At 45.3% G+C, this 26,195-nt stretch overlaps 1 protein-coding gene across 1 annotated transcript in view; it reads right to left on the bottom strand.

Moving 5' to 3' along the window:
• Nucleotides 1-26,195, bottom strand: part of crybg2 (crystallin beta-gamma domain containing 2) — a 61,617-nt gene that overhangs the window by 19,073 nt on the left and 16,349 nt on the right. The window contains exons 3-5 of the mRNA XM_061255945.1: nucleotides 20,293-24,935; nucleotides 7,167-8,754; nucleotides 987-1,034 (exon numbers count right to left, since the gene is read on the bottom strand). Coding sequence (XP_061111929.1) covers nucleotides 987-1,034; nucleotides 7,167-8,754; nucleotides 20,293-24,935 — 6,279 coding nt within the window. The remainder of the gene's footprint in view (nucleotides 1-986; nucleotides 1,035-7,166; nucleotides 8,755-20,292; nucleotides 24,936-26,195) is intronic.

Below are 26,195 nucleotides of genomic sequence, written 5' to 3'. Positions count from 1 at the left end.
ATTAAAGAGATACATAATCATGCATGCTCATCTTGGAAATTGAGCCTAGCTGCATACAACTTCACAGAATATGTCATAAACAAACAGATGGTAGTAGAATATAATGTGCAATTTAAAGCCCAATGTTTTTTTCTATTTGCAAGCAGAAGGTATGGTCCATTAGAGCTGAATCAAAGTGAAGTGAAGGGGGAATAATTTGAATGCCTTGGGAAGGTGTTCACATGCTCAAATATGGGGGAAGATGCACTTCTTGTTCTGTGAAACGTAATAATCTGCTCCTGGCAACTGTCACTTCTCTGTGTGCATCCATGGCTATATTTCATATACATTATTTAATTTCACTGGGGAACAAAAGAACATTGCATAACGCAATACTGCCAAAGGCTTATTGTTCCTTCATCCCAAATCTCAGTGGCGCAATTAACAAACTGGACACTGATAGAAAAAGCTGAACTTGCAGTAGCTACAGGTTTTGGGGACCCCCACGGCTGTTTCAGTTATCAGCCAGTGACCAGTTATAACAGATTGGTTGATGTAGTCTAGGTAAGGCTTACATATATACAATGACCTCAAGCCGGACATTTCAAACACTGCAGACACACATACACATACATATAGTACTCACAGACACACACACACACACACACACACACACACACAGACATGCACACACGCACAGACACACAAACACACACACATACATGCAGTACTCACACAGAGACGCGCACGCATGCGCATGCACACGCGCACACACGCATACATACAGTACTCACACAGAGGCATGCACGCATGCGCATGCACACGCGCACACACACATACATACAGTACTCACACAGAGGCATGCACGCACGCACACACACACATATACAGTACTCACACAGAGACACGCACGCATGCGCATGCACACACACACACACACACACACACACACACACACACATACACATACAGTACTCACACAGACACGGTTGCTGCGATTCACTCACCTTTCCCGGGCGTGGGTTCAGCTTGCCATGCTCCTTCTCCTTTGTGCGCTGCACACAGAGAGAAAGAGACGCCCTGTCAGACTTGACATTCAGACACCACTGCTCACCTAATCCCAGTTCATCTCACTGGCTTACATCTTTATTTTACTTCATATGCTTTAATGCTCCTAATTACTTGCCAATATCTTTTTCAGATACCCGTCACATTCAAGGAAATACATCAGCAATGTTGTTTACACAGCAAAAAAAGCCTGTCTTAAGCCTTCTCTCAAGTATAAAATATTTTGTTTTAAGTTTAAGTTAGCTTGACAAGTAAAATGTTCTTGAAATGAGTAAAACTGCTTTTTTAAGCAAAAAAGTCATAGAAATAAGTAATAGAAATTATTAGTCTAAATATGACTCAAACACTGGTTGAGACGGACTTATTTTGTGCAGTGTAGGGCCTGTTACTGTTACCTGACAAAATTAATAAACACTGCACTTCAGAGTAAAGATAAATTATGCATACTACAAACTATGTGAGTGAGAAATTTGTTCTTGCACATTAGTGAAAATGAGCTATCATTCCAACTAATTAGCATGTTTGAAAATGCAATGCTGGAAATATGCCATTCATCCCTAGGGCAGCAAACTGTGGGCCGTTACACAGGCGGAAATCAAATTAAGTTCTCACGCTTCCTTTTGCACAAAGGAGAAGGAGATACAGACAGAGGTGAACCTACAGATACAAACGGTTAGCATGCAGACACCATGCGCAGGCAGACGCAAACACGTGGCTGAAACACGAGAGAATGCATACACACGGGAGATCTGTGTACAGGCAGACAGACAGGCAGACGGGTGACTGACGTGCAGGTTACTCGGCACACAAGCAGGTGAACAGGAATGTAGAAGTACTTATGTCCTACAGAGACCATGAACTCCGTCTCCCAGAGACAGGTAATAGATGGACAGGCCGATAATGCTTGAGGTGTTTTGTCTGCACCTTGGCGCACAGTAGGAATGTAATACCATTACGCAGTGAGCTTCCCCAGAACTCACAAATCCAAAACACAACACAACTGAGAGAGCAGAAATATCTCTCTCACCACCCACGTTGATGATTAACACATGGCCGTATCATTCCTCTGAGGGAATGCAGCAGCACCTGAAGGCCACGCTGCCCGGGGCGTGGATGAATGAGTGCTACTGTGGCTAAAAAAGGGAACAGAATGAAGAAGTCAACACAGTATGAATAAATGAATACCTCATCCCCACTCGGGGGGGATTACATGACAAGCACAGAGTTCCTGTCAGAGGTCTATATCAGAGTCTCCTAGGGGTGGGTGTCAGGGGGGAGAATTATTTATGACCCTCTCCTCCCCTGTCCAGGAGAACAGTTTTGACCGAGCGCTCGCGATGACAGAGGTCCTCACAGGCCGGCTGTGACTGACGCTGTTGTTGATCGTCAGGTTCATGGCCTGGTGCTCGCATCCTCAGGCGGGAATGCAGCAGGAATGCACAAACAGGTGAGTGGAATATCCGGACCGCAGCACAAACAGGTGAGTGAACTCTTCTGATCAGGGCACAAACAGGTGAGTGGAATATCCGGACCGCAGCACAAACAGGTGAGTGAAATCTTCTGATCAGGGCACAAACAGGTGAGTGGAATCTTCTGATCGCGGCACAAACAGGTGAGCGGAATCAACGGATTGTGGCGGGTGAAGAGGACAGTTCTCAAACATGTTTTCCCCTGTTGCCACGGTGTTTCCTTTCCATTCAGATCTTCAGCCTCTCAGGTGTCTGTGGTCTATTGTGTGGCTAAAAGTCGGAGGAACTTCCGGAGATAAGCTTACCTCTTGTACAGAGAGGTCATCCTCGCCCTCTACACTGACAGGGCCACTCAAAGCTGGTTCGGCCTTCTCCATCTGATGAGCATTCACAGCTAAACCCTCTAGAGCCACAGCCTACAGTGAGCCAGTGAGTGAGGGTGCACATTGACCAATACTCCTTTCACACAGAAGCAACAACCCAGGAATGTCCTGTGTCTGCTGTTGGTGTGAAAGTGTCAACCCAGGTTATCCGATCCGGGACTGCGACCCTGCTCATGACCTGGGAATTACCTGGCAAAGACATGGCTCAGCTATGATAAGAAAGGGGGAATTGTGGGTGACTCAACGCAGGATTCAGTCAAGGAACCTCATTGGTTACAACCGAAGACACTCGTATGTACCAGTATGTAGTATGACAATGACAATTGGTACAGAAGTTTCGTGTTTTCATTTTAAATCAGCCGTGTCATTCTTTATTTCAAGAAAATTGTTTTGCCACACATGGTTTCGCTACCTTTCTTGTATTGGCTGCTCGTATTTCCTTGTATAGGCCTAAGTTTCAGAACAGTCCATTAACTCCGTATTTAAAAAATCCAGAACACTAGAAGTATTCATAAATTCATTCTGTGCGATGACTGTCATTACACTAATAATGATGTTCAGGATCAGTCTCGTGTTTTATTGTAAGCAACAATGATTAAAGTTGGGAAATCTGATCCTGGATTTGCACATAAGGGCAACTTCACCCTGGAGCTATGTATGAAGGCGCACCCAAAGTAATTTTGAAAAATACATTTCATATCTTTCCAGGCAGAAGGCTATATGCTGTATATGCATGTAAATATCAGAGTGCTGGTAAGAAACAATCATAATGAAATGCAACAAGCAGCAGCAAGATCAGGCATTAGCTATAGGTCAATGTCATTCCTCTTGCAGACCTGGGCAGGTCCCTGGTCTGGTATTAATGCCAGGGAGTGTTGAAAGAGACACCAGCAGAGATAATTTACAGCTATAAAGAGAGATCATCATTCTGGCATCCTTCTCCTCCTTCTGAGAGAGATGATGACCTCACTCACCAAGAACAGCCCCCTGGGCTGTCACAGTATACATGGTAGTCAAGTGTACACAACACTGCAGACCACAGGAATGGAGTGTGTGTTGTGGAAGCAGGAGCCAATGGCTTGCACGGACAAACACATATACACAAAAATACACAGAGACACATGCACATGCATGTGCACACCCAAAGACACACACACACACACACACACACACATAGACACACAGACTCCAGGCCACAGTCACTGTGGTGACATCACCACTCTAATTTGGACACAGCTGCTATCGACACCTCATCTCTGTCAGTGAAGGGGGCTGGTGGAAACCAATTACTTTTCCCTCCCCATTACAACTGTCATCATCAGTCCCTTCACAGCTATCAGCAGGGTTGTAGAGGTGGCAGTAATGGCACAACTTTGCTTCATAAGCTGTCAGCAACATTAACTGTAGGAAAGTCTCACAGGACATTTATCAGATTTTTATTATGCCAAACGTGATGATTCGGCAGCCTGTATATGTTCACAGTGTGATGCACAACTGCTCTGAAGAGTGAGCGGAAATGTCCCTCAATATCACAACACCCCTGAACCCTGTGACCTCCCCCCCCAAATCACATAGAACATCCCGGAACATTACATGTGCCCCAGAGCGGAAGGTGTGAATGGTTTTTTGTGGAAGGGGAAGGCTGTGCCCAGACTTGTGTGGGCTGAATGACACTGAGGCAGCCTAATTGTTTAATCGCTCTGCTCTCCTGCAATGACATGTTTCCATCAACGCAAGTCAAGGGAGAGACACAGGACCGGTATGAAAGGAAGGGTGCGCCATGTACCAGCTGAGAGAAAGGGGACAGATGACAAAACCTTAACAGGAGAGTGCAAAAACAAAACTAGGACACTACGACTAATACTGCTACTACTGCTACTGCTACTGCTACTGCTACTGCTACTGCTACTGCTACTACTAATACTAATACTGCTACTGCTGCTGCTACTGCTGCTGCTACTACTGCTGCTACTACTGCTACTACTACTACTACTACTAATACTGCTACTGCTGCTGCTGCTGCTACTGCTACTGCTGCTGCTGCTGCTGCTACTACTGCTACTACTACTACTGCTACTACTACTACTACTACTGCTACTACTGCTACTACTACTACTGCTACTACTGCTACTACTACTACTGCTACTACTACTACTACTACTACTGCTACTACTGCTACTACAGCTGTTCTTCTCCCCGCACAAATCCCGTGACTGCACTCTCCTGCATAATCTTAACTGAACAATGATGAATTAAATATTAGCTTTGCTTGAAATGTTCTTATTCCATTGGCAAATCTTGAAATTAGTCAAACTGTCTTACCTCATTGGCAAGACAGTATAAGACAAAAATATTTTTTTGTTTTTTGTAGTGCACTTCAGATTCATGCCCAATAGAAGGGGAGTTTCCCAGAATCCCTTGTGGCGGGATTTAAATTTGCAGGAGTCACGGTTCTGAGCTCCTTTTTCCATGAGAATATGAGAATTCCCCTGGACTGTAACTCTACCCTCGCAGCATTCACAGGCCTCTCTTTGTGGTGCATTGTGTCCCTCAGTGCTGAGCAGGACTAGGCTGTAAAAGCCAGCAGCAGGACGGGAGATAAACACTTCCTGCCCGGCAACACCCAGCACATCATGGCCTTTCACTGCCCCAGACGCTGAAACCCACAGCGCCCGCTACAGCTGAAACCAGGTCTGCATCAACAGATCCAACAGGGTCAATAAAATTTTATCTTACTGTGTTTGCTTTTCCATGGCAGTCTACATAGATATGTTGCCATGCACTGTACCACAGATAAGACAAGTCACAATATGCCTTTACATGCATTTTCCTAGATAGCTCTGCTTAAGTAAAGTCCCCCTCCTGGTGACTGTAAAGCATAATCTTCTGGTTTGTAGCTTTATGAGATTCTCCTGGTAGCGTTCAAATGTTGTGTGATTTTACACCTTAAAGAAAAGCTGAAACAAAAGTTGGAGCGGAACTAGTTTCTGCGATGTGACGGGCGGGGAGGGGGACGTCAAATAAGGATGCGCTCCACTGCATGAGAGGATATTAATTAGAATACATGCCCATTGGAACACAATGACGTAAAATCAAAATTCAAATCGTTTTTAATAAAGTGGATGAAAAAAAATAAAAAGAATAAAGTTTGCTTGTGAACACGGGGCCGTAAAAAGCTGGAGAGCTGTGGCACTGGCCCTGTGAGCTCTGCCCACTCGGCCCTTCCCCCAGCCCGGCTCCCTGCACGTCAGACAGCAGAAGACCTGGACCGTCACCTCTCCTCATTTGCATGGTGGTCAGGAGTGACCGGTTTGGTCACGCGCACGGCCGCAGGCTCGGTCACGGTCATAAACACGGCCTATCTGACCCTCCCGGCAGGTAATATCTGTACCTTAACACTCAACACTGTACCTGTAGCTAAACACGGTCTGCACTAACATTATTACCCAGTGCTTAACAGGGTGAAATGGCTGGAGTTTGCTGGAGAGGGGGGGTGAAGGGAAGCACGCCGCTACGCTGTGGGCTGTTATCGAAAGCAGCTCAGTGATATGGGAGTGGAGCACTAAGGAGCACTGGCACTAATCACGCACTGTAACCTGCCCATCACGCTCCTCGTGTTTCATTACAGAGGGCTGGAACAGAACGGAACAACACCCTGTAATACAGGATATCACTTCATCACTGAATAAACACACGCTGTGGAACTGCTGAGAGCCAGGCTGAAGAAATGCCCTGTCCACCTGCTGCGCTGCACTTCCTTTACTGTGGTCTCAAAACATAATCACATCACCACAAAGAACGCTCCAATTAAAGTAAGCCCACGGACAACAAATACTCATGTTTTCTGGCTCAAACATCAAAGCCAGATAATCTGTGCGTTCGTTATTAAACACATCTTTTGTTAAACTCTTGGGATATGTCAGTATAGAACACTGTGGGTTGATCCCTTCTTTTGTCATGACGCAGTACACCATATGGTACACTTTCAGAAGCACTACGGGAGAAAAAACACGTAGAGGTGCAAACTGATTAGCTAGAAAACCTGCAGAAGCATTCACCGTCCTCCTCAATTTAATTTGTCCAGTTAATTATTCCACATCTTAGATCACACAGCATATTTGCTTAGCTTACTTCTGCAGGAAAGCCTGAAAAGCACAGAACTGTAATTGCTCCACAGAAATGGGGGAAACCACATCATGGTGGACAGTAAAATAAACTGACTGACCACATGAACACACACACTCGCTCACACCCCCGGGGTACTCACATAGGCATCGGGGAAAGCCCTGTACTTGATGACGGCAGGCCTCTCTGGCTCCTGCTGGGGGGGTATATAGGAGCCCATTTTAGCGAGGGGGGACTCCACGCTGAGACTGCGCTGCAGGATGGAGTGGGACTCCATTGAGGGCGAGTGGAGCAGGTCCATAGGGCTGGAGGGCCCGAGGCTGAAGCCCAGCTCCCCCAGGGGGCCCAGGGAAAGGGCCGGGGGCCGGCTGATGCGGGCGGGCTCCGGGGCGTCGGGCAGGGAGGCGGAGGGGGACATGAGGAAGGACAAGCGCTCGTAGCGGGAGGTGGTCTGGGGGTCGGCGGCGGACATGGAGGGGCCGCTGCTCAGGCGCTCCTTGGGGCCGGAGTCGGGCAGGGAGGCGGTGCGGGTCAGGGGCCGGGTGGACTGGGGCTTCCCGTTCTCCAGCCGGTAGCTGGAGAAGAGCAGGCTGCCGTCCAGCCGGGAGGGGCTGGGAGAGGGGCCGCCGTTCAGCTGGGGGGAGGTGGCGGGGCCCTCGGGGGACGGGCTGGCTGGGGGGATCTTGCGGAAGACGATGCTGCTGTCGGCCGAGGCGCGCAGCGGGAGGGGGCGCGAGCGCTGGTCCCCGCCGTCCACCTCGGCCTGCCTCTTCATCATCTCCAGCGGGGACACCGGGTCCTTGGACAAGTTCCACTTCAGCCCCAGGTCCATGGGCAGGCTGAGCGGGCTGCTGGTCCCGTTCTGCACCTTGGGCGCCTGCACCGGGGAGTCCTCCACGATGGGGGGCAGGGAGGCCATGGTGGATAAGGGTGGGGGCCTCGATAGTCTGGGTCTCTGAGGGGGGTCCATGCTCTTGAGCGTGTCCACCAGGGTGTCCATGTCATAGGGGGAGCCCAGGTCCGGGGAGGTGGGGGAGGGCAGCAGGTTCACTCGCGTGGCTGTGAACACTCCGGAGAAAGGGACGTCCGCCTGCGTAGGGGAGAAGCCGCCGTCTGTCAGCCAGTGCGAGTCCGAGCCTGAATTTATCTCTCCCTCCCTCCCTCGCTCCTCCGCAGGTGCTGCTAGCTCCGCCCTGTCCCACCTCCCTGGCTCAGGCTCCCAGCTCGAGTGAACTTCGCTCCTCTCGCTCGACGAGCCGCCGTTGCCGTAGGAACCGGGCTCTTCCGGGGAGGGCGCGGCGAAACCCGCTCCGTGGTTGGTGTCGGCGGAAGGGAGGCGTGGCGTGTCCAGGAAGGCGGGGGAGTAGCCTGACTTTAAGGGACCGAGGGATTCTGAGCCAGGCTGTGGCTCGGATTTCTCCTCCCGGGACAGGAACACCCTCAGCGTCTCCGACCCGGTGGGACTGCGTTCGAGCTCGTACCGCCCTGCGACAGGGCTGGAGCTGCGGTCCCTGCCCGGCTCGTCGTAGCCGCTGACCAGGGACACTTTGTGGAAGCGCTGCCGCCCGTCATCCTTCACGTCGCGCGGCACGGCGGGCTTCACCGTGAGGGTGGTGCTCAGGACACCGTAGCCGGAGTTCATCGTGTCCGGGTCCTCCTCAACCTCCGGACTCACACTCTCTTCTGCAGGCCCCCAGGGACCCGACAGGTCATCCAGGAAGCGACTGGCCCTGCACACACACAGGAAACATGATTAATGATTTACCACCGGAGACAGCTCTGCCAGGCCAAAACTGCTTCAGTTTCAGGCTGAGAGGATACACTATTGGGCATTGCAATAGCAGGAAAATGCAATTCAACAGGACTGGATTATGTCGTAAAAATAAAAAAATAAGGGAGATGTAAAATTTGCACACTTTCAGGAAGGTTTCAGATGACATTGAAATGTCAGTAGCCATTTTAGCCTTTACACTGATTAACTTGTAGATAAATACTCCCCTCACCCCTCCAGTGAGTGCTGCAACGCTGTATTGGTTCATTAAAAATGGGGTTTAATAGTGAAACCCCCATTATAATTTAGCCTTTACTTTGACATTTTAGTCATTTAGCAGATGCTTTTAATCCAAAGCGATTTACAAATTCATATGTTCCTCAATTTAGTTAATTGAACTGCAAGTTAACAAGTATAGCAGTCTCAGAAAGGTATTGCAAATCTTGTTGAGTGGTAAGATTAAAAACAGGTAAGGAATCTGCTGGTGCCAGTGGCCATCATTAAGCACACTACACAAAAGCACCGTCTGGGTTTTGTTCAGGGATAATAACTTGTGCATAACCGTGAATAATCCCCGAGAAGATCACAAGCAGACAGGTGTATATTTTAAACATCTAATTATCACATAACGTCACTCTGTTCCCTCAGGATTAATTGCAACTGACAGTCTGGTCTTTCATTCCCTGAACAAAATGTGCCTTCCAACAGTCAGTGGATTACCAGGGTCCATTTTCTGAAATCAGCCACAGTGTATGTTGTACAGACTGGAAGTACACGTTTTATCCACCTTCACGCAACAGATATCACGTGCAGTTTTTCCTGTTCAGGTTCCTCTTCATCAATAAGAAGGGTTTGCAACCAAAGTCTATATTATCTAATGACTTAATTCCAATTATTGGTCATTCTTGATTGATGTGGAGCCCTTTTCACTGCTCTGCTTCATAAGCAATCTCCTAAAGAATGTATAAGTGTTCATGTTGCAGTTGAGAGGATGGCTTCCATTTCCGGATTCTTCCGCAGTGATTGTGAGCCGGTTTAGATCACACAAAGCCCCAGCATGCGCCGCTCTGTACTGAGAAAGACTTCTGACCTAGCCAGAGTGCCATTGCCACTGCTGCCCTCGGCTTGCGCTTGTGGGGGATTCTTGTGAAGTGTGTTTTGTGACAATTGTTTGCGAAAAGCACTATACAAATACATTTTGATTGGATTATTTGATTTATTCATTACATTACATTAATATTACATTACATTAATGGCATTTGGCAGATGTTCTTTTCCAGAGTGACGTACAACAAAGTGCATACCCATAACCAGGGATAAGTGCACTGAAAGACCCTAGAGGGAAGTACAATTTTAACAGCTACCTGTACAATAAAGATAAGGGCCAGGGCCTATTTTTTTATTTTTTTAAACAAACAAATAAACAAACAAACAACAAAGCAAAAGTGACCAAACTTGACTAGCCAAACACTGCTTACCTAGCCAAACTAAAAATACCAAATACACGAAAAAGTAAATCACAGAAAGACAACAATTAAGGTTCACAGGGAGGTAGGGAGGGACGGGGAGAGGTGCTGCTTGAAGAAGTGCGTCTTCAGTTTGCGCTTGAAGGTGGGAAGAGATTCTACAGTTCTGACCTCAACGGGGAGTTCATTCCACCACCGTGGAGCCAGAACAGACAGTAGTCGTGAGCGTGAGGTGGAAGTTTGGAGAGGGGGAGGTGCCAAGCAGCCTGTGGAGGCTGAACTTAGAGGTCTGGCAGGGATTTTTTGTAGGTAAGCTGGGGAAGACCCCTTAACTGCTTGGAAGGAAAGCACCAATGTTTTGAATTTGATGCGAGCCATGACAGGCAGCCAGTGGAGGGAAGTAAGCAGGGGGGAGACATGCGAGTATTTGGGAAGGTTGAAGACCAGACGAGTTATTCTGACCTGTAAAAGCATGAAGGGTCACATGACCTCTGGCCCACAGGAATGAACCAATGAGTCATTCATATTTTATTTCCTGGTAAAATAAAGGCAAAAAAAATAAAAATTCATAATGCTTTGCTAAGAAAAGAATGATCACAGAGCATTACACAGATGGCCATATATATATATATATATATATATATATATATATTCAAATTTCTCTTTAAACCTGAATGGAAACCAAGGACAAAACTAACAGAAAAGGCACCTTAAATTTGGATAATAACACTATTAAAACTCATTGGTGGCGACATAATATGTAAATGAGCTTTCGGCATGATAGTGCTGCAGTATTAGAGTCTTTTTCCAGGAAAAGAGTAAGGTGCTGCCCAGCAGGACGGAGTGGGCTGAAACGCTACGGAAGCATAAAAGGTCACAAGAGCAATTTTATTTAATTATGTAGTTTTACAGGCATGTCAAACACGCACAACGAAGTAAAAACCTGCATTGATTTGCTCTGCAACCGCGCCCCTAGCGTTAACGTGCCAATACCGTTTCAGATGAAAGCTAGCTCACCTCTGCGAAGCACAGAGGCACGAATGCCCGACGGGCAGAATTAAAACAATTGCAGCGGTGCGGTGGTGTGATTAGAGAGAGCACCCCTGTCCCGCTGGCTAACTGCCCACTGTGGGGAACGCCATCATTTCCACACCCTGGCCTGGCCTTCGCCTCAGTCACCCTGCAGAACAAACACACCTCACCGGGAGATCAGACCATTCTGAGATACTCAAACCACCCTGTCTGGCACCAGCAATCATTCCACGGTCAAAGTTACTCAGATCACATTTCTTCCCCATTCTGACAAACAGCTGAATCTCTTCACCATGTCTGCGTACTTTTATGCATTTAGTTGCTGCCACATGATTGGGGGATTAAATATTTGCATTAACAAGCTGGTGTACAGGTCTACCCAATAAAGAGGGTAGTGCATTTAGTGCCCTATAAGCAACATATTTATGTCAGTTGGAACCATGTAATTCTAAGGTCTTAATGTGTGTGAAAAATGAATATAGGCAGCTGAAAATACTTTATATCATAATCTACTGCAATAGCAAACATCATAGTATATTAAAAAATAAATATCAACTACAATTCAATGATTTTAGTCACAGCCAGTAGTGCAGAACCATTATTATAAGATCGGTAAGACAATTGGCTGGCCACCATGATGATCGATAAACTCTCCAGTTTCAACAGATGAGTATGTTCAAAATGTAAGGCATTCTGTAAGTGCACTTCACCTAACTGTATCTGCACTGACTTGCAAGACTGCTGCATAATTACATCCGTTTTGCCGAGATATTATAACCATTTAGATTAGATCTATTATATCCATTTCTTCTATATAATTCAGCAAAGTACACAATGTGCTACTGCATTAATGTGCAGCCCTTGCTGAAGCAGTAGTGCTAGAACACACTGAGGCAGCCTACGGCTCAGTGCCAAGAACACGCATTCCATATCTCTATGTTCTGGAACATGCATACATGCACACACATGTAAATTCACGCATGCGCACAGACACACACACACACACACACCTGAGACTCAAATGCCATCTCACAGGAATACAAAAAGACATGCCTGTACCACTGTGCTCATCACATACACGCATTTGTGGACACACACAGACACGTGCAAAGGTACATGCACACACACACACAAATACATGCACACACAGGCACACACACGTGTGTTTTGTGTTATTTGTGCTGTCTAAATAACAACTGTTGCTTATATTCTGGGCTTTCACATGCCCTTCACTTTCACACCACACACATGCACATGCAAACACACACAGGTATTCATTACAAAACACTTTGACATTACGACACCTTGCCAGAACAACCTGTTTACCATTTACAAACACACACACACACACACACACACACACACACACACACAAAACACTTTGACATTACGACACCTTGCCAGAACATGTAAAGATCCAAATGTCAAGCCAATTAGTTCAAATGCTCCATGGTGCCAGAGGGCAGGGGAAGGATAAAGTGGAAGACACACCCTGCCCCATCTCCCCGTCTCCCCACCCCTGAATGTGGGCTCCAGAAAATAACAGCCTCTGTCAGCAAAGCCACTTCCCAGAGCAGGCATGCCACTCCAGCAGGCCAGGTAAGCATCACAGAACCAACCCATCGACTGCCCTGTGCAACATCTTTAAGATAAACAACAGATACTGTATGGTGGCTCATATTACATTCGATATGAAAAACATGGAGCAGTGTTGAGGACAGATTAAATAAAATGAGAAAATACGAAGTCAAGGGGTCTCTGCTGGCATGCAGTTCTCATGCCTCTTGACTCGTCTTTCCTGCGCTGTGCTTGCCCTGTCTAGAGTCTGCTGTAAGAAATGGCAGCCATCTTATAAAAACTAAAGTACCTTCGGGTAGTACAGTGTAATACTATACTGTAGCAGAGGAGCCATACACTAACCTGCGGTCAGTCAGTGTGAAGGTAACGCAGAATTTCACAGTTTTAAATATGCCTCAGTAAATATGGAATTTTATTAACGGATAATATATGAAATGTGAGCCAAATAGCTTTGATCCAGGCGCAACATAGCGACACAGACTTAAAAGAGGTTAGTTAAACCCTTAAGTCTCACCGCCACTGGTGCAGGGGGAATGCCTTCGTTCATTTTTTTCAGGGTGAAATTTTCAATCACTGTGGTAACAGGATATATCTTTTGAAAGCGTTAAAATTCACGGTTCTATCTGTATAATCTATTTTAAGATGCCATTGCTGTAGCGACAACAGTTCCTTATTTTGTAACAGGTGGGTGGTAAAACAAGTGTGGGGGAACTTCACCTTCTCTGCATTTTGGAAATCCACATACTGCAAGAAATAAGGTATTGACAGTATCCTTTTCATTACAAGTTTCCAGTGGACCAAATGCATAATAGTTTCTCATTATAAAAATGTGCTAACTCAGAGAAACATTGATAGAATGTCCATTGTTTACTTAGAATTTCTCTGGAGCAATAATCATTGTTGTCCATTTCATCATTGTATACTTCGATAAAAGTCTTGTATAGGCTCTCTTGGACATGATGAGCCCAAGTGCAACTGTCTCTGACCAGTATTTGTTACGTAGTTGGAGAGAATATGCCTTACCCCCAACTGTGTGTAAGAAAATTCAGTATAACTTCAGCTCATCAAAGAAACGACTACAGGCATGTTATTGAAGTGATGACTAAAAAGCTTTTTAGCTATAACATGACGTTTCCAATGGTGTATAATTGCATAGGCTTGCAACACAGCTATGCCAAAAAAGTTTGACATTTTACAACAAAAATAAGACCCATAATATTATTTAGTTTCCATGTTTCCACTTGGAGTCTCCAAAGTCTTCTTTTTGGAAAACTGCCTCGACATCGATTAGAAAAAAACTATGCAGAATGCTTATTTTTTGGTGATATTGTTTCTCAAATTTCAAAGGGGAATTGTTCAGTGTTGTGACTTGGTTCCATTGTGTTTCTATGCACACTATCCACAGCTACAATAATCTGTATCCAGTCAAAAAGAAAATCTTTTCAGTGAGAAAAAAGCTTCCACTTTCACTGGGTTTGAGCTTCTGTGAATTTTCTTTAGTAATACTTGGAGTAACTCTTGGAAAACAAACCCCAAAGGGTTACCTTTCAAAGAGACCAGGATTATGCCTGTAATCAAAAGGGTTCAAGTAACCATTTCAAGAATAGTAACCATTTTATTTTGGGTATGTCATTTTTAAGCTTGTGTCAAGAAAATGGGCGATACTTAAGCGGTTAATAAACAACACATGAAAACGAGCGCAACCCAAAATTCAGAGAAGTATGACTGTGCTGCCCTCGTGTGGTGGCTACCCGCCAGGAACCCAAATTCAGCATACTGGCAAAACATCCATCACAGCCAAGACATCAATGCCACCTTTGAACTGAATGATTATCATTATTATAAGGCAATTATTTGTAATAAGCAATAAGTAACACGATACAGTACTGTACATACCCCAGGGGAAACAAGTAAGAAACCTAGTGTTGAACCTGCATTGGACATGAGAAAACCTGCTTTGGCTTACAAATATAATTGGGTAATACGAATTTGTAGATGCAGGTAAAATAGGGGATAAAAAGGTTTTTAAAAGGATAATGCTTCTACAGGCAGGAATCATATCTGAATACTTTGAGCTTATGCACATGACACATTAATTATACTCCTGTCACTGGCACACACAAGGTCCAGTAATAATACATGAGAGCTGGGGATAGAATATGCAATAGAATCTTGTTCAACAAGCACTTCTTCTCATTATTGTTAAAATAATTATTTTCATTATCACCAGAAATGCAAAGAATCGAGAACAGGGAGACAGTCAAAACATGATGGAGCAGCTATTCGCAGAATGTGGTCTGTGAGCTATTCCAACCAGTTTAAGGACACTAATCATAGATTAAAACAACATATCGTGCATTTGTATCTACGATCTCACCTAATGTTCTTCCTACTTCCCTGGAATATTTCAACAATGTGTGGCTTTACAAATATGTTACAGTTTTTGGTTACACCCTTGTCCCATTACCAAGTACGCTTTTTCTCTCTTTTTCTCTCTTAACTCTTAACACAGGTAGCACAACAGCAGACTACGTGGACTAAACTATGGATCCTTTTTCATTGCTTTCACACAAAATGCACTCAATGACAACTTGAAATACATCATGAATTAATTTCACTCTCAAACACAACCACCAGCAAAACTCTATATCTACAGCACATTTTACACACGTTAACATACCATTTTCAAAACTGTTAAACCTGAGTTCAAAACATAACGTGATTGAGTTAGACAGCAATTTTACATTTCCACCATAATACCATGAATCATATTGAAAAAAATGGAAGAAAATTGGACCACCACAGAGTCTTAGCAGACAATATTACATTTGCAAATGTCCAAAATGCAAGTGAAATCACCATGAAGCAGCTGCATACCGCCCCCTTTGAGAGGAATTCGGAGCATGTAAAGGAACTGAGGCACCAATACATCCAGGTAAAATGTCTATACTGTACATCTTACCTTATCATTGGACAAAGTGGATGCTCCTGGTCAGAGGGGAGCCAACATACAGTAACAGAGCAGCAATATCCTCCCATGGACTGCTGTACACATACCAGTAATTAGCCAATACAATACGAAGTTCCTCATCTAATTTCTGGGTGACCTCTATGTAAGGCTTGTCCCAGGAAAGGGGCACGTGAGGCGAAATGTGCAAACATTCATAATCATCAGGGACAATGAGACCTTTCACCACGCCCGTGCCTCCTCAAAGTGGTTTGAAGCCCATCCAAGGATGATGTCATTTTTCCTCCCACCTTACCCCCACTCCTTAACCCCATAGAGGAATTATTTTCCTCATGGAGGTGGACGGTATATATATGACCACCGTCCACATGAGCAGATGTCCCTCATGAATGCAATGAATGCTGCATGCCAGGACATATCTGCGGAAGATTGCCAGCGATGGAGCAGGCATTCAAATAAGTTTTCCATGCGAATGGCAAGAGACAATATAAGGAGTAAGATAGATGAGAACTTGTGGCCCAATCCAGATGACCAACTCGATTAAGATTGATGTACATATTTATCAATGAGTACATATTCAATTTAGACAGTAAGTGTGTTTTTTCCTAATACAGTATTGGAATTGCCGTTTCATTTTGTGTTTCCATTTTGTGTTGGAATTAGAATGCTACTGCATATGCAAAAAAATATGGCAAAAATACAGCATATTGAGGAGCTGCTTTTTTAAAAATGTAATTCCTTAAAAATATAATTTATTCCATTGCATACAGAGTACCATTCTTATTTTGTATTGGAATCTTGGGTTTATGTAAAAAAAAAAGAAATGCCTCAAAAAAAAATTATGCATATTGTAATGCCACCTTGTGAGTGTTTTTAGGTCATTCTGTTATGAGTGACAACGTGATCTTGTTGGGTGACACCTTTAGCCAATGTTATGACAGAATGTATTGTGTTTTGGTAGTCTTAGTGCATTTTGTGTGCAAGATTAACAGTTGTGCCAAGCTGCATGTTGGTAAACAGAACGGTGACAACAGTTTTGAAAAAGTGTACTCAGTATTGAGACATGGGTATAATCAATTGTAAAAAACTGTAAAAAGTTGGTAATATGCAGGAAATTGTCTTCATGTCCTCAGTGCATCTGCATGTTTGAGCAGTTGGACAGTTGCTAACACATTCTGCCCCACCCACAGCAGAGACGCCACTTTCCTGCTCAGACAGGCACGCTGTGCTACAGTAACTCTTCTGTCCTGTCCTGGCTCTGCGGCAGTCAATGACCAAGCTCTTCATGAGATTACTTATTGGGAAAGACATGTGCATTACATTTAAAGGCATACTATGTAGGATTTTCACCTTGGATAAACATGAATAATATTATGAACAAACATGTTCAGTCATTAATGCGATACACCCTCCCCAATACCTTGCTTGTCTACTTGTATTTGTTATTCTAAAAACTGTACTTTGTATGTCAGTTGGCTGGCCGTGATAGCTGGGTCCAACTACACAGTACTAACGTTACTGCTCATATTTGAGGGAGGTTCTACAGGTGTATTTCCTCTCCAGGACAGGGAGCTCATGCCTAAATGCAAAAGACTCCTGGGCTGTCAGAAGACTTGAGATGTCTGATGTTCCAAAAGTGACAATGAATGCTGAATCTTTGATCCATATTTGATCTGCAACACCTAGTTTGAAAGCTCTGAGGTTCTGCATAGCACGCCTCCGGAATGCGTTGTTTACATTGTTCATACTACAGGTCGGGACTACTCGGAAATGTTGTTCCTTCCTAAGAAGAAATTCTTAATATAGATTTTATAAAATATATAAAAAACCCTCAGATGAAACAAAAAAGCGATCATAATGAGAAATGTGTCCTTGTTTGTGTCATGCCACCATACATTCTGAGTGAGATTTGCATTTTACGAGAGGATAGGCAAGTATAAGCTTGTTAATCTGTTAATAACAGACACTAATAAACCTGAAAAACACAAAGATAGCATGCTCTCTGTCAATATAACCTAATACTGTACAGAGCCGTAGACATATGCATATGCATTCTTCTAAAATGTCCACGATTATGTCTCCAGATATAGGGGCAGATGGGACTTAACTACAGTATTGTATATGTCAGTTTTCTTTAGTTAAGCATGGAAGCAAGATGAGAGGACTGTATACAGCACTGTATATTGCTAATGCCACATTCCTGTTCAGGTGGAGCAGCGCATTCTCTCAGTTTGTCTGGGGCTCTTGGCTCAGACAGGTGCTCTCTACTGGGCCACAGGCATGCTGGTCTCATCACTGACTCACAGTCTTCACTGCCTTTCACTCAGCACACAACTATTTCAGTGCAGAAATATGCCACACATGTCCAACGTAGCTTATCTTCACTACACATCAGGCCGAAATCATACATCACTACAGCACTGCATATTTAGCTACACGTATACTAATGGCTTCATTTTCTTATGGCTAGTGTTACACCATCTTTATAATATATTTTACATATTTTATTTCAATAGACATTCTGTACATTCCATCTCCATAAAGGTAGAAGCGCCAGTATCATTCTGAAATGTCACACCTTAAATTCCAACCTGCAGCATGCCAGTTTGACGTATCTCTCACTCAACATAATGCCACACCATGCAACCGTCACATTGGACATTCATGACATTCCAACATTGGCACAACGGCATGCCTGGCTTAATGGAGCAAGATCACTCAGTGACGCAAGATCCTCAACCAGCAAAGCCACTGCAAACCTACAAGCCTACTTCCCTCAGCCTGCCTCTGTGCCATCTGTCCCATTCAGAGGCGAAGGAACACTTAAACATGCACTCATACCCTAGGATGGAGCTTGCACTGTTATTACAACTGCATTCTGGGTTGCTATGACCAAAGCAAATTCACCTGGGCCAGCAGGCACCGTATTCCAAGTCACAGCTTGGACAGTAAGAAGACCAAACCGTTTCATTCACAATAAACAGCTGAACAGTTTCACGTTACAAAATCTGCGGAGGTCAGAGACTTGTGAACATCTCTTATTCCTTTGAGGTATATGCACTCGAAGCGGAACTGTACAGGTAGCAGTTGAAATTGTACTTCCCTCTAGGGTCTTTCAGCAAACTTATCCCTGGTTATGGGTATGCACTTTGTTGTACATCACTCTGGATAAGAGCGTCTGCCAAATGCCAATAATGTAATGTAATGTAACTGTGTGTATGAATAGCAAACTGTGAAACACTGAGCCGGTTGTTTTGTTTTGAGAGCTGTATCAAAAGAAGTAAGGAAAATAAGAAGGTGTGAGGGGGCATGGGGGGAAAGTCGGACAAATTGGAAAATGGTGAGCTATTGTGTCCATGAACAATATGAGCTTGGCCAGAGATATGTAGGTGAGAGCCCTCTCCAGGGAAGGATTCAGCTCTTTTCTCTTCTGAAGCACACCCCTGTCATGTGACCCATTCATGAGTCTGTGCTCCAACAACCTTGATAGCTAAGGCCTAGTCACACTGAGACTGACAAGCAATAGGTAATGACAGGTTCTAGAATACATGTAAATTAAGTACTCCATCTTAGTCATGAGCTATGAATCACTTTAATTACTCCTGATTAGTAATGTACATTGTATTGCTGGAATGTTGTTTTGCGTCTGAAAATGGAGTCCAACGATCCTTAATACACTATTTTCCCATGTACTGTATGGTTATGTCACTTATGCTTATGGACTGTTTAAACAAATTATTATTTGCCTACTGAATGATTTACACAATGTTGCCATTGTTCTCTGAGTGGCCAGGGCTTCAACCCTGTGTCTCTGAGGTGGGAATATGCATGCAGGGGTATTTTGGGTCAACAAGGTCAGTGAATAGGGCCTCAGCCACCTGCAGCAGCGGTGGAGCAAGTGAGTAACTCGTGTCACTTGAGCAGAATGCCCTGCTGAAAAACTAGTCAACTCAAACTAGTGATGAACTTGCAAACATGTAATCTATGCCCACCCTGCTCAAAATGCAGTAAATACTGTATGATCAGCGTTATGATCAGTGTGTACATATGATGAACAAAAACAGGCACTTTGTAGCTAGAATATCCCACACTATTCAGCAAGAATAGCCCATACTATGTAGCTAGAATATCCCACACTATTCAGCAAGAATATCCCATACTATGGTCCAAGAATATCCCATACTATTCAGCAATTATATCCCACACTATGTTCCAAGAATATCCCACACTATGTAGCTAGAATATCCCACACTATTCAGCAAGAATATCCCACACTATGTAGCTGGAATATCCCACATTACATAGCGGGAATATCCCACACTACATTATGTAGCTACAATATCCCACACTATGTAGCTAGAATATCTCAGCAATCTTGAAGTCAATCTTAGCGGGTATCAAACTACTATTATGAAAACAGTCAGAAGCATAGAGACAAATCAAAAGCACTTACTGTACAGCAGGGGCTGGTGAGGAAAAGGACGGTAGAAGGTCTTCTGTTCCTGTAGATGTGTCACCGAGTGTGGAAGTGTGTGTGGAGTCTATCTCTTCTGTCACTGTGTCAGTGAGTGTGTGTTCACTCTCTGTAACTGTATCAGTGAGTGTGGGTGCTGCCTCGGTAACTGTATCAGTGAGTGTGTGTGCAGCCTCTGTAACGGTGTCAGTGAGTGTGTGTGTGGTCTCAGAAACAGTGTCAGTGAGAATGCTTTCTCTCTGTGTGTTGTGTATGTTGGCAGTCCAGCGATCTTCCTTTTCTGCCGTTTTCTCTTCTGAAAACAGTACACAGGGGTGTTTCTCTGTTGCCACTATCCGGTTGAGTGGGAGCTCCGCCCCTTCAGTCGTGGGTGAGGGAGGGGCTGGATCACATTCCTGAGGCACACAGTCCTGCTGAACAGGTGAGTCTGGTTTCATGGCAGGCAACTGGGGACGCTGTTCCACCTCCACCTCCATCTCTTCTTTCACCTGTTCCTTCTGCCCCAATACCTCAAGGTACTCTACCTGCAGCCCTCTCTTCCCTTCCTCCTTCAGTGCCTCTGCAACTTTCTCTCCATCCTGCCCCTCAACTTCCACCTCCTCCAAGTTCAGTCTGCCCGCTGCCACCTTTTCTATCGCCTTCTCTGCCGTTTCCTCCTGTCTTTGCCTGTCCTCTCTCCATTGCTCCAACTCTTCCTTAGTTTCTTCTATTAGTCCTCCATCTTTACATTCTTGATAGGGCACACCCACTTCCCCTTGCCCATCCAGGTCCTCTTCCTGATTGGGAGGAGCCACCACTATGACATCACCAGTCTCGTTTTCCTGAGGGCCTCTGGGGATATGTTCTGTATCCCACCGTGGCTCCTGTCCACCCTCACACTGTCTGCCCGTCTCTGCTGCTGCCAGACCCCTATCCAACTCGTCTTCCTGCATCCCTGCTTCCTGTCTGTCACTGATAGTGTCAGGAATTTCGACTGAGAGATTAACTGTTGAATCCTGGTCAGCGGTGTCAGGGTGAGAACGCTCCAAGTCATCGGCACTTGGATCGAAAGGATGGAGGTTCTCAGTGACAGACAGGCCAGGGCTTGGCAAGTCAACTTTCAGGTGAAGGGGAAGGGAGAGGCCAATGTGGGCAGGTTGATAGATGTCAGTTTTGGGAAAGGAGGCCTCATCGGGGCTAGGGAGGTCAGGGTGAGGAGTGATAACATCAGAGACCTCGTCAGTAATGGAAGTAACACTGTTAGAGAGGTCAGTGTTTTGTAGGGAGGAGTCAATATTAGGGAAATTCATAGCAGAAAGATCAGTGTTTCTGAGGGGGAAATCTGTATGGGAAGGGACATCATTAGTGACCTCAGTGTTGGGGGCAAGACCATCAGAGAGGTCAGTGTTGGCAGTGGAGGAGTCAATGTTAGGAAAACGTGGATCTGAGTTGTGAATGTCTTGGGCAACAACATTTGTGATTTCAACAGCATCAGAAAGATCTGTGTAATGGGGCGAAATGTCAGTGTTGGGAGTAACACTGTTAGGGAGGTCAGTGTTGGCAGGTTGATGGATGTCAGTTTTGGGAAAGGAGGCTTCATCTTTGGCCAAGGAGAGCACAGTGTCGATAATGACATGGCTAGAGAGCTCAGGGTGGGATATGTCAACATCAGAGACCTCATCAGTGTTGGAAGTAACACTGTTAGAAAGGTCAGTGTTTTGTAGGGAGGAGTTAATGTTGGGGAGATTTGGAGCAGAAAGATCAGTGTTTCTGAGGTGAACATCTGCATAGGAAGTGATAATGTTCTCAGTGTTGGGGGCAAGACCATCAGAGAGGTCAGTGTTGGGGATGGGGGAGTCAGTGCTGGCAGGTTGATAGATGTCAGTTTTGGGAAATAAGGTTTCATCATTGGCCTGAGAGAGCACAGTTTTGATAATTACAGGGCTGGAGAGGTCAGTGTTGGGGCTGGGGGGGTCAGTGCTGGCAGGTTGATAGATGTCAGTTTTGGGAAATAAGGTTTCATTGTTGGCTGGGGAGAGCACAGTTTTGATAATGACAGGGCTGGAGATGTCAGTGTTGGGAGTGGAGGGGTCAGTGCTGGCAGGTTGATAGATGTCAGCTTTGGGAAAGAAGGTTTCATCGTTGGCTGGGGAGAGCACAGTTTTGATAATGACAGGGCTGGAATGATCAGTGTAGGGGGTGGAGGAGTCAGTGTTGGCAGGTTGATAGATGTCAGTTTTGGGAAAGAAGGTTTCATCGTTGGCCGGGGAGAGTACAGTTTTGATAATGACAGGGCTGAAATGATCAGTGTTGGGGGTGGAAGGGTCAGTGTTGGCAAATTGATAGATGTCAGTTTGGGGAAATAAGGTTTCATCATTGGCCTGAGAGAGCACAGTTTTGATAATGACAGGGCTGGAGATGTCAGTGTTGGGAGTGGAGGGGTCAGTGTTGGCAGGTTGATAGATGTCAGTTTTGGGAAAGAAGGTTTCATCGTTGGCCGGGGAGAGTACAGTTTTGATAATGACAGGGCTGAAATGATCAGTGTTGGGGGTGGAAGGGTCAGTGTTGGCAAATTGATAGATGTCAGTTTGGGGAAATAAGGTTTCATCATTGGCCTGAGAGAGCACAGTTTTGATAATGACAGGGCTGGAGAGGTCAGTGTTGGGGCTGGGGGGGTCAGTGCTGGCAGGTTGATAGATGTCAGTTTTGGGAAAGAAGGTTTCATCGTTGGCTGGGGCGAGCACAGTTTTGATAATGACAGGGCTGGAGATGTCAGTGTTGGGGCTAGGGTGGTCAGTGCTAACAGGTTGATAGATGTCAGTTTTGGGAAAGAAAGTTTCATCATTGGCTGGGGAGAGCACAGTTTTGATAATGACAGGGCTGAAGAGGTCAGTGTTGGGGCTGGGGGGGTCAGTGCTGGCAGGTTGATAGATGTCAGTTTTGGAAAAGAAGGTTTCATTGTTGGCTGGGGAGAGCACAGTTTTGATAATGACAGGGCTGGAGATGTCAGTGTAGGGGGTGGAGGGGTTAGTGTTGGCAGGTTGATAGATGTCAGTTTTGGGAAAGAAGGTTTCATTGTTGGCTGGGGAGAGCACAGTTTTGATAATGACAGGGCTGGAGATGTCAGTGTTGGGGGTGGAGGGGTCAGTGTTGGCAGGTTGATAGATGTCAGTTTTGGGAAAGAAAATTTCATCGTTGGCCGGGGAGAGCACAGTTTTGATAATGACAGGGCTGGAATGATCAGTGTTGGGGATAGAAGAGTCTGGAGCATCAATGTTTGAGATTTCAGTTTTGGGGAAAAATGAATCCATGTCATGGGAAAGGGCATCAGAAAAATCAGTGTACGGAAGCGAGGTTTTGGGAATGGTACTGCTATAGATCTCCATTTTGGCAGAGGAGGTGCCTGTGTTATAGACAGCAGTTTCAGGCAGGTCAGTGTATTTGAGGGTGATATCGGTGCCAGGAAGGTTACTAGCAGGGACCTCAATTTTGTGAGAGCTGTCAGTGTTGGTAACAGTAGTGTCAGAGGGGTCAGTGCTGTAAAAGCTGGGGTCCAAGGCATCAATGTTTGAGATTTCAGTTTTGGGGAAAAATGAATCTATGTCATGGGAAAGGGCATCAGAAAAATTAGTGTATGCAAGAGAGGTGTTTGGATTGGCAGAGCTTTTAGGGGCAACAGTGTCAGAGAGGTCAGTGTTAGGGAGAGAGGTGTCGACATCAGGAATGACAGTGTCACAGACCTCAGTTTTTGGGACAAAGCTGTCAGTATTAGGAAGGGTAGCTGCATCAGACAGGTCAGTACTAAGGAGGGAGGTTTTAGAGATTCCACCAAGAACTTCTGAGAGGAGAGAGTTGTTAGTTTCCCCAGCAAGAGCAAACGAGAGGTCTGAGTCGGGAATAGGGGTGTCAGAAAGCGGAATTTTTGGGAAAGACAGGTCAGTGTTGGAAGCGACAGGCTCTGAGAGGGAAGATATTGGGCCGGCCATTTCAGAGATTTCATTTTTGAGAAGGGAGGCGTCGTCATGAGGGAGATCTGTTTCCGGGAGGGGGGAATCAGTGTCGGGGGCCACTGGCGGAGTGGGGGGAGAGCGAGAGGGGCTAGCTGGCTCTGTGTTGGGCAGGCCACTGCGCAGGGACACAGCACGCGAGAGGGCCGCCAAAGCAGCTGAGGCCGCTGAGCTCTGCTCTTCCTCATGCTCTTCCCCACGCTCTTCCTCACGCTCTTCCCCACGCCCAGTCAGTGGAGCAGGCTCGTCTGGGCCCTTAGCCTGCACTTCCTGGCCCTCCTCTCCGCCCACATGCACTGGTGCCGTCCCGGCCGGGACAGCAGGAGTGTCTGGTATCTCTTTGTACGGTTTTGATTGGTCAACAGGGCCGTAAGGTGGAGGGAGATTAACCAGCGGCTCAGGTGGCTCGGGGTCGGAGAATCTGACCCGCCTATCAGTGGCGTGCCCTGGGTCAGGGGTCAGGTCCACGCTCTCCTCCAGGTCATCCTCCTCCTGGCCCTGTGGGGTGTCTGGCCCTGTTGCATTATGGGAAGGCGTGGTTGCACGTTGCTTGCTCTTCTTTTTCCAGGCGAAAGAAAACGTTTTAAATTTCCGGGGCTTGTGGAGGTCAGTCTCAGAGTAGCTGAGTAACCCTTTCTGTGTGCGAGAGAGAGAAAGAGAGAGAGAATGTTCACGGACAAGGACATGAAGGTCAGTAAGACGAACAAAACACTCACTTACCATGGTTAAATGCAAGTTCCAGCAACTGGTTTTTCATTAGAACAGTCCTCCAGTACTCCAGTGCTGGTAAACTGCTATCCATTTGAAATTACCAGTTTTTTCACCGTTAAAAATATAGTGATTACATATAAATTATGGTCCAAACAATTCTCTGTGAAACACAGATGAATAGTGTGCATGAAAAGGCCACTCCCAAAGAATTCTCATCGTTCTTCAACTATACAAGGACCTGGAACCATCACCCACACTCAAGAATACGTATGATATCTTTAACAGCAGCCAATAAAACTACTGAACAAGGTGTGTCAGATACTTTTTATCAGGAACTGCTCTATGAATTGCATACCACCAGTAGACTACAGATCTAGATACTAGTTCCTTTCTTCTTTGAAGGAAAGGAGAGTGATCTGCAAATCAAAGGCAACCCACAAAGTGCCCATCTGACCAATTAAATGGCTATCAGCAACACCTCCCCCTGTTGCACCATATTTTCCACCTGACATTTGCCTCTGCATCGTCCCCTCAGTTCCAACAAAAACAATTTCCTATGCAAGAACACATTACCCTTGTTAGTAAGAAAATGAGATACATACTTTGGAATCCTTTGATATTCTCACAATGCAGATTGTGTGATATGATTTGGGAGTAACGTGAGGAGCCTGCTTTTGCTATTTGGTCAGGAATGTGTCACAAGAACACAAAAGAGGCCATCATTCAAGCTATCAGCAAGATCCTAATCCAGGGCAGGGTATGTTGAAAAAAGCAAAAAGGACTGTCCCAGTCTCTGTGTTTAATTCATGCTTAATGGTTGAGAAGAATAGATGGTAACCCCCGCCCCCACACTCCCAATATTCTGTTTAATATCTGAGGTGCTGCGTAATATCATTTGCCATATTAGAGGAGAACATCCTCATTTGCTCTATTGGCTTGACATACTGTACCTTAGAATGGGAAAATATATGCCTTATGAGTATAAAATGTGGATAAAGGTCACATTACAATTAAATATATTCATATTTACTGTACATATACATATATCATTTTTGAATGAGAGGTTTCTCTCTCAGCTAGCAGTGTGGCACCCTCTTGTGGACACTGGTGAAATGAGCAGTGAAAGTACATATTATGCAAATTAAATAATGCAAATGCATACGCAAGATTGCCAACACACATCCT

Source organism: Conger conger, chromosome 9 (genome assembly GCF_963514075.1).
Source record: "Conger conger chromosome 9, fConCon1.1, whole genome shotgun sequence".
NCBI classification, from domain to species: domain Eukaryota; kingdom Metazoa; phylum Chordata; class Actinopteri; order Anguilliformes; family Congridae; genus Conger; species Conger conger.
Note: the sequence above shows the minus strand (reverse complement) of the source record. Positions and strands in the feature narration are given on the sequence as shown.